The 9,027-nt window shown below is 43.6% G+C and overlaps 1 protein-coding gene across 5 annotated transcripts; it reads right to left on the bottom strand.

Moving 5' to 3' along the window:
• Positions 1–448: 448 nt before the first annotated feature.
• On the bottom strand, positions 449–9,015 carry LOC130212777 (neuronal acetylcholine receptor subunit alpha-7-like). 5 transcript variants are annotated; one of them, XM_056443971.1, is made up of 12 exons: positions 8,934–9,015; positions 7,727–7,834; positions 7,275–7,327; positions 5,868–6,007; positions 5,406–5,450; positions 4,924–5,030; positions 4,762–4,841; positions 4,396–4,563; positions 3,897–4,091; positions 3,530–3,616; positions 3,274–3,383; positions 449–2,559 (listed from the first exon to the last, which is right to left on the bottom strand). In XM_056443971.1, exons 2-12 carry the CDS (start codon positions 7,732–7,734, stop codon positions 1,687–1,689), a joined length of 1,866 nt encoding a protein of 621 aa, XP_056299946.1. In that variant the 5' UTR covers positions 7,735–7,834; positions 8,934–9,015; the 3' UTR covers positions 449–1,686. The 5 variants fall into 5 exon arrangements, with proteins under 5 accessions (XP_056299946.1, XP_056299944.1, XP_056299947.1 ...); XM_056443969.1 differs by having other exon boundaries at positions 4,924–5,033; XM_056443972.1 differs by having other exon boundaries at positions 4,924–5,033; positions 7,275–7,335.
• Between the last annotated feature and the right edge of the window lie 12 nt (positions 9,016–9,027).

The raw sequence follows: 9,027 nt of genomic DNA on the forward strand, positions 1-9,027 counted from the left end.
CTAAATGCTGGTCTAAGAACAGTTTAGCAGCGGCAGCATCCCGGAGGAGGGGGAGGGGGAGGGGCTTTACTCCTCTTCTCCCTCTCCCATTAATGAGCAATCAGTTAAAAACGTTCTTAGCTCCTATTTGGCTTTCTCAGCACTTTCTTTTGTTCCTCCCTCCTGTTTCTCTCAATCATGCAACCACCATATTCTTGTTCTTCTCTTTCATTGTGCGTCCTATCCATCTCTGTCCCCCTGCTCCGCCCTCCCTCCCATCTCTCTTTCTGTCTTCCTTTTGATTTCTCTTTTTTTTTGCAGCGCTTCATTACCTCCATCTTGCTTTTCTCCTCTCTCTCTCTGGCTCTTTTTCCTCTCAAAACCCTCTCCCTCACTCACCCTGTCCTCAGTTTCCTTTTAAAACTCAATCGAAGGAAGGAGAGCCAGAGAATGGATCATTGGATGCATGTCTCGAAAGTCCAAAACACAAGGCTGTTTATTTCACTATGTTTACATCTGTCACAACTCATTGGCATTCAACACTCCTGCAAAATGTATGACGCAGTTTACATTCAGGGTACAGCCAGGGTCATAGAGATTACATGTTCCTGCATATACAAAAGTGAGTGAATGGATAAAAGGTGTGTGTGTGTGTGTTGTACAGAAGTCTGTGTTAAAGTGTATCGCATATTTGGAAACGAGAGAGTTCTTGAAACGAGTCTCTCAGCTGAGATAACGTGTCATTGTACAGTTTAATTTTTTTTAGAAGGTGAATAACAAATCAATTTCAAAAGATAAGGAGACAGGGTCGTTGGTGCTTCAACGGAGTTGGATGTAACTTGGCTTGTAATGCACTTTGTTCCTTGTGACGTTATATGTTGTTGCATTGTCTTCTCTTCTGAGTGTGTGTCTGTTTACACTCACTTGTTGTCATCTTGTGTTGCATGTCGGCCAGGAGTCCTTTGAAAAGGGGACTCTTGGTCGATGGGACATATCCAATCCTTTTTTCTTTTTTTCTAAAGCAACCTCTATGGCAGTATCCAGAGTAGTTTTCTCCAGTACATTTTTACTTCAGTGTACTGTGCAGCTACCGTGATCACAATGGCAATGAGAAGGAAGCCAAACAACTATTCTAAGGTAATAATAAAAAAGGTATTCCTGTAAAGAACCCTTCCAGTGGGAACAAACTGTGTGTATCTCTCTATAAATAGTATTTCGGGAAGTAACAGCACACAGAGACTCTGGGCTGTATTGTCAGGAAATGCAGGTTTACATGCATCAGGGTCCAGTTCCTCTACTGAGCATCTTCATGAAGCATCCAGAGACAAATACGTTGTACTTTAGCATCCAGTACAAATACTTTATAACACATAAGGTGAAGTCATGCTTCCCAGGGATCACATGGAATCTGTGATGATGCGATCCTCATTCACAAAAGTCTTCATTTCATATTTCACAGTCAAATAATATTACAAGAGGAAAAAAACACATCAAACAAACATTCATAGAAACTCTTGCAAAGAGGATGTGTGAAGAGTAAATGTGTATCTTTGAAAAATGGCACACACAAAAAAATAGCATCATGACATCTGTACATCAGTCAATTTACTGAATATGAATTGTGTGTGCCGGTGTCATTGGCAGCCGATGTGCTTCCACAAATCCTTGACATCTCCTACTCTCTCATATCTCTTTGTTTTTAATCGGTCAGAGGAAATCTTTGGACAGAGCCTCTCCAAAGTTGGGTGCAGCCATGAGAATAGCGATGGTACAGATGATGTTGAAAACACTGAATCCCACGAGGCACAGGCGGTCGATGACAGCCGCAGCAAACTGCCACTGCTCTGACACGCTGAGCTGCCGGTCCTGCTCCTTCACGTGCTCCACTAAAAACTGCACCTCCATCAGAAGAGCCTGCAGCTGGTTGTCCACTGCCACAGACCGGATCACACCGCTGTGGGTATGTAGAGCAGCTGATGTCCCTGCTCCGACCCCAGCCTCTAGGCCACAGGGTCCAGAGGTTGCGGTTAAGGGATCATGGTCCGGGGACAGCGGAGTTTCACGTGGGGGGCTCCCAAACTTGGAAGATTGGATGTGGTGATGGATAGTTGTATCTCGAGCTGGTCCTTCTCCTCCTGCTGCTGCTGCCTTAGCTCCCTCTCCTTCTCCTCCATCCAGTCCATTGCTGAACCTCCCATGACTTGAGGCTCTGCTCCTGTGAACTGGCTCCAGCTCTGCAGTGGTCTGGAAGGTTTGGAAGCCCATGTAAAGCAGATGGCCGTTGGGCTGTGGGTGTGGATTGGGGCTGGGATCTCTGTGGATGGGATTAGGGAGGATAACAGTTTGAGAGTTGGGCCGGTGGGGCGGTGGGTGTGACAGAGGGTGGTTGACCTGAGCCAGGCTGGCCTGCAGGGAGTTGAGAGTCTGGGGGAGGATGGAGGGCATGGGCGTGGTGGTGGGGGAGGACAGGGTCTTGTTCTGAGAGTCGACTTGGCAGCTGTAAAGAGGCGGCTCCCCTCCCTCTCCTGGACGCTTCATCCGCAGAAACCAAGGAACCCACTGCAGCAGAACCAAGTTCACCTGGCACACAAGCACACAAACACTGATGAGAAGAGCACTCTGAAATGTTTCTTTGTGGTCGGAATTGGCCTTCAACATATTGCTGATCAGGTTCACATAACATGTTACACCATCTTAAAGACGACTCACCAAGTTACTAAACTGGTGTCTTGACTTTGTAAATCTCATACAATACTAATATATATGTTGTCATTATTCACCTTCTTATGTATTTCACCTGCCTTAATCAAATATATCAATAACACTCAGACCCAGGCTTTTAACCAGAACCAAGATATATGATACTATTAAATCTGATTTTGCTTCTCAACACTGGCTTGTTTGTTAGTTTCAGAATTGATTCAAAACGTGTAACATCAACCCTAAAGCAATGCACGACCAGGTACCCTGTATCACCGAATTAAACAGCCTTTACATAATCTGTGGCCTCTTGGACCCCGATTAGGGGGGGGATCAAACTTCTTCTGTCCAGGCCCCAAGACAATCGAACGATCTGCCAAAGAAGATCTGCTGAATGTGCCCTCTTTGAAATCACTTCTCAAATCACACTTATATTTTCATTCATTTGGCTCCCATTTCATCAAATGAATCCAGTTTGTTGTTGTTTTTTGCACTTCATTGTACTATTGAGTATTTTGCATATTATTTTTTATATCGTTTCAAAAAGTTCTCCATTGATAAAGTGTATTATTGTATTATAATTATTACACTCACCAAACGTGGCATGTGTCCTCTGTTGGGGTTTTGGTGATGGCACTGAAGGACGAGGACTGTGGCCACGACTGACATCCCGACAATCACCATGGTGCTCACAAAGTACTGACCTGAGACCAGGCAGGGGGGGAGCACATTTCACTCATGAGGGTGCTGAGGATCTGTATGCTATGAACAATGTCAATCCTCCCCTCCAAAAAAAACACCAAAACCTACAGACATATACACATATGTACATATCCACAAAGAAACTGACCTATCAAGGGCACAGAATCTGAAGTGGCGGGCATAATCTCTGCAACCATCAGCATGAAGACAGTCAGGGAAAGCAGAACCGTGATGCCTGGAGGCAGAAACAGAACACCAGGGAGTAGTGAGAAGCAAGGAAAAAGAAGAGAGTAAGAGAAGAAAGTAAGCGAGTGAGAGGTTGTAAGAGCAAGCCTCAAAGAGTGAAATAATCCAACACTTTCTCAAGGACGGAATGACGAATATGCAGCAAGAAATATATTTTATCTTACAGCGGTCACACATCTGGTTTTATGTATATATTCATATATTCTCATCCATTTGTATTATAAAATCTCACCCCTGCTCTTCTCCCCCGTCCTCTTATTATTACTCACCTAGGCTGATCTTTTCCCCCGAATTGGCGGGGAGCAGGAAAACCACCAGAGTCATGGAGGAGAGAAGCACACAGGGCATGAGGAGATTGAGAGCGTAAAACAATGTCCTCCTTCGTAAGGTCACCACAAAGGTGACATCGGGGTAGGGCTCTGGACAGCAGTCATAGAACACTTCGTGACGACCTCCAGGGACCTCTGAGGCGGCAGTAAAGAGGGCATTATAATAATCAGTGAGGGTTTGGAATGAGAAGAATATCAAGAAGCTGTAACTTAGGACCGGCATCATAAAAGATGTTATTGAACAGTAAAGATCTGGTTTAATGAAAACCTGTGATGGTATCTGCAGGGTAGCACAATCTGTTTGTATATTGCTGATTTGTATGATTGTATTTTCATTGAATGAAATATGCATAAGGCAACTTCTACATAAAACATTGTCGGTAAGCTCTGTTACTAAGCAACACTGCTCGCCTTGCAGGGCCTCAACAGCCTGTCTTACCCACTAGGTCCCACTCTCCATTGGTCATGTATCCTGACACATCTGCCTCCTTCATCTGGAGGTCGAGCAGCCAGCCGTCAAACGTCCAGGAGCCAAACTTCAGTTCACAGCGCTGGATGTCAAATGGAAACCACCGCACATCCACGTTACATGTGCTGACAAATATTCCTTGAAAAAAGCAGAGAAAAGTCAGGTTAATTCAACTTCAACCCCCAAGATGTTACTCGAAAAAAGGAAGTAATTGAGAAAGACAATATTAGATTGCCAGATTAATTTGCCAGAGCATGAGGACTGCAGTATGTGTGCAGAATGACTGAAGACGTAGTTTGGTTTTAAGGGACAAGATGCTGATAAATAAAAACTTACCTGGAGGCAGATACTCACAGAAGCCACTGGAGTTAACCAGCACGTTGGTCTTAAAGCTAGCATCAAACTTATCATGAGCACTGGAGGATAGTAACACAGGGGCGAGAGAGTTCAGAGCCCGGCCGCAGCACTGGGGGGTGTATGCTGATGCTCCACACATACCTGTTGTAAAGTAATATGTCAGGTGTCCAGACCTGGTCAGTAGTGAATCGCAGGCTCTTAACTCCAGGGTACTCCGACTGGTTCCACTGGAGGTAGTGGTCATACCACTGCTGGGAGACACAAGCAACACAAGTGTTACATATGAACATAACAACATGCACACATATACATGGATAACACATGGATATATGTTCTAATACATAACCCCCCCACCCCTTTGTTGCTCCTTCTGCTCTTCTTTTTGGGATATTCACTAAATGGCTTGAAAGGCAGAAGGTGCTGCATGCTGCACAGATTGTGAAACACTGTGAGCCAACGTTGTGATTTTGGGCTCTATAATTAAGATTGTCTTGACAGACACATTGAACATGGTCAAATTCCCATGATATTCACACTAAGGCCGATGCGCGGGATGGGAGGCATACAGAAGGCTTTTCACTACACAGCTCAGTATCACAGTTAATGTTATTCATAACACTCACCATCTGCAGCCAGGCATTCGTGGTGAGGATCTGGTTCTTTTCATCCTTGCATAACACAACACAACAGTGACTTTAGCATTCATACCAATAATGCTCCTTTGAATCCACAGTCCTCGTTCTATCTAAAAATGCATTCCTAAAGTCAACTAAAGCTGATATAATCTGAAAGATCAAGTGGGTATCTTCAGTCTTCCGAGCAATATTTGCCCTAATTGTAATTATAATCCCCTGACTGCAGCTCAACAAGTAAATGATGTCTTTTAAAACTCATACTTCAAGATTAGTTCAAGTTTGGGAGATTTGATTGATTCAGACTGATTACACGTCCTATTAGCTTTAGCTTTTGAATGCACTTTTACATGAAAATGACATTAGGAAGAGATGCACAGTAATATGCATTGTTGTATGAATGTATTGCATGGATGTATGTTCATGTTCATGGAGCATGTTTGCTGTGCATACCACATCCATGACCTGCATCAGAGTAAAGGAGAACTGGACAGTGAGACTCTGGGAGTCGTTGGCCACAGGCCTCTCCATGGGGTTGTAGTCCCTCAGCAGCTCCGTGAGCAGAAACCGCTGGTGAGGCCCCTGGACTGACACTGAAGAAGGGAGAGGGAGGGAGTTTGATGGATGGAATGGAAAAATGAGAGAGTTGAAACACAAAAGAGCACAAGAAAAAGTGACTGTTACAAAGAGAAAGCTGTGACAGGGAAGACGGTAAAGCACCGAAGAGAGAGAGCAATAACAGTGAAGTGGTCTTATTACGAGGGTTGATGGATAGTTTGGAGGAACGTGGTATAGAAATCGAAGGCCAGATAAATGGAAGAGAAGGAGAACCAAACTAACAGAGGGAGAGTAGACATGCTCCAGTAGATAAGACTGAGTGGGTTTTGAGGGGTAAATAAAAAGGTAATGTTTTAGAGATGGAGCACAGAGGAATATACAGAACAGTGGATTCTACAGGACAAGAAAACGTGAGGAAAGAAGCCTGTTCCTCCCGATCAATTACGTATCTGATTGATCACCATCAGACAGTCACAGTCGTTCCAACTGCTGTAAAATGTCGGATTAATTTCATGCAGGAAATAGTGAGGCCATTAAACACTGAAACACCTCAGACAGACACACACAGCACTGAACCTTCTCTGCCTTCAGCCTATTACTCACACCAATGTCCTCAATTCACTTTTGATGAAATATCGGCAACAATTTTGATGTGGAGGGAGCAACCACTGGTATATAAGAGGCACATTGAATGAATGAATACAAAACCAGTATACACTTTAATATGCTTCTTCTGGAGGCAAATAGCATATGCCACTTCACTAGGAGTGCTAAATGGTGTTAGATTAATGCACTTACTGCATGGCGTCAAATCTATATTAATGTACTCAACCGTAATGAATATCAATATGACTCCATATATAAGTCTATTAGTTAGATTAATAGTTCTTACTGTCAAGCCATAGTATATTAACCATTAGCTACCTTATAACCCCTATCTTTTTCTCTCAGCATATCTATCTATCTATCATCTAGCTATATATCCATCTTTTTCTCTCAGCATATATATCTATCTACCCATCAATCACAGTATTGTCTTCCCTATAACAAAACAATGCACAGCTCAGCTCAATTTGCAGTAAATAAGATTGCACATCACACTGCTGCTCACCCTTTACTAACATACATCTTTTTTTTCTGTCTGCCTACACATCAGCAGACTCTCTCCCGGTGTTGAGATGAGCTGCTGAGTGCAGAACGGAGCGCTCGCTTGCACAAGACATGCAAGAGCACATACGGTGTAAACAGCCCATGCCAAAAACACACACTTGTTCACACAAAGCACCAATGAAAGTCACTCACCCCGGATCAGAGCAGGGAGTATCAACAGCCAGAGAGCCAGAGCCTGACACATACTGCATTCCTCGGGATAAACAAGGAAAGAGTGGAAGAGGGAGAAATAGAGAGAGAAGAGGAGGGATGAGGTAAACGGGGGGAGAGTGAGATGGAGAGCGGGGTGTGAAGAGGAAGAACGATTGTAGAAAACAAAAAGGAGAGAGTGCAATACGGGCAGAGAAGGTAAAGGGAGGGGAAGAGAGAGCAAGGGAGGCAGAGTGTGTGAGAGACGCAGTGAGGCGAGTAATCCTCTGAAGAGGGAAATGTTGCATGTCAGAGTCGGTCAGGTACGGAGATCTGTGCACGTCCCGATCAACAGCTCAAAGTCACCCTTCATGCTTCTCTGCTCATCCACTCTGCAGACTTTCTGATATGGGGTTATCTGTCATCATCTGTTCATTTCCCTCGGAGTTACTCACTGATTCATCCCCCTGGTCTTGTTAAGGAGCTCAAAGAGGACCGTGCATGTTTGAGAGCCTATGGATCCAATTCATGGGATGATATTGCAGCAGAAATCCAGGCGTCTTCTAAGTTTGGGAGGAAAATGAATGGAGCACAAATATGAATGTCATTAATGTAAACACATGGCAAGGAAACCATTTTAAGTTACTACATTACAGTCATTTTCAAATCTTCACAAGCCAGCAATATTCAAAAGCTGCTTTGAATTTTGTCTGGAAGTGATCTGGCATCATTACATTCACAGAGTAATGGTGACACCCACTGGATATGTTAGCAAAGTGCAACATGGATCTTCAATATATATAATCGGTGGTCTCCTAAAAGCTCTCGATGCCATAACCATTGATGGTGAGTTTAGAGTTCTACAAACATCCTTGACTTTTACGATAGAGGGTGGTTGAGGAAGACATCTGCATAGTTAGATTTTAACTGAACAGCCCGTCTCACAAACTGATTTCATAATGTGCTGATATATTTTTCATAAGCATATTCCTCCTCCCCTTTGATACATATATTGTGCCACCAATTTAAGAGTAATTTAGCTCTTTGATCAGGTGACTGCAAAGCGTTTCCCAGCATGCCCTGGGTGTTGCAGTTGGTGGAAAGCAACTAAAAACGGTGGACTTCATCTTCACATTATTTGTGTCCACATGAGCAAGATATTTGAACCCAAACCATGATATTTTCCTAAAACCTACTAATTAGGCGTGTTGCCTAAACTGGAGGTGCTCAATTGTTTGTTACCCAAGGACACCTGAGGCTGTCTCCAATAGAAAACATGGGGACCCCTCGTGTATGTCCTAGAATAATGTGAACAATTTCAAATAATGTATTTTTCACTCGTTGAAATGTTATATTATTACACAAGAGTAATGGATTAGACGGAATCTAACCACTTTTCAAGGAGCCCTGCCGAGGGGTCCCCGAAATAAGTACTGACAACAATTAAATTAACGCAAACTTCACCCATGTACCGATCAGGTCAGGCTACATACAGAGAAGACCACCTTGCTTCAGCGATATCAGCGATATCAATGTGTAATTTTGGTGTCAACACATTGTTGAAAGTTGAAAACCTGATGTATTTTTTACCCCACAATAAAAGTATACATTTCTAAACGTTACACTCAGCATTCAGAGGACACAGCTGAAAAATATTCGAACCTTGCCGGTGGTGGCGCGTCATCCACATGCGACGCGCAGCTCTGTGTCGGTCGCAATCAATAATCATCACTTTTTCGCGCACCAGTTCTTTGAT

Source organism: Pseudoliparis swirei, chromosome 22 (genome assembly GCF_029220125.1).
Source record: "Pseudoliparis swirei isolate HS2019 ecotype Mariana Trench chromosome 22, NWPU_hadal_v1, whole genome shotgun sequence".
Taxonomy (NCBI): Eukaryota; Metazoa; Chordata; class Actinopteri; order Perciformes; family Liparidae; genus Pseudoliparis; species Pseudoliparis swirei.

Excerpts from the sequence above, each read along its gene's own strand:
- LOC130212777 (XM_056443969.1), bottom strand. Across the intron at positions 6,008-7,274 it reads ACTCCCTGCTCTGATCCGGG|TGTCAGTCCAGGGGCCTCAC; the intron begins GTGAGTGACTTT and ends TCCCTTCTTCAG. Across the intron at positions 3,384-3,529 it reads AGATTCTGTGCCCTTGATAG|GTCAGTACTTTGTGAGCACC; the intron begins GTCAGTTTCTTT and ends GCCTGGTCTCAG.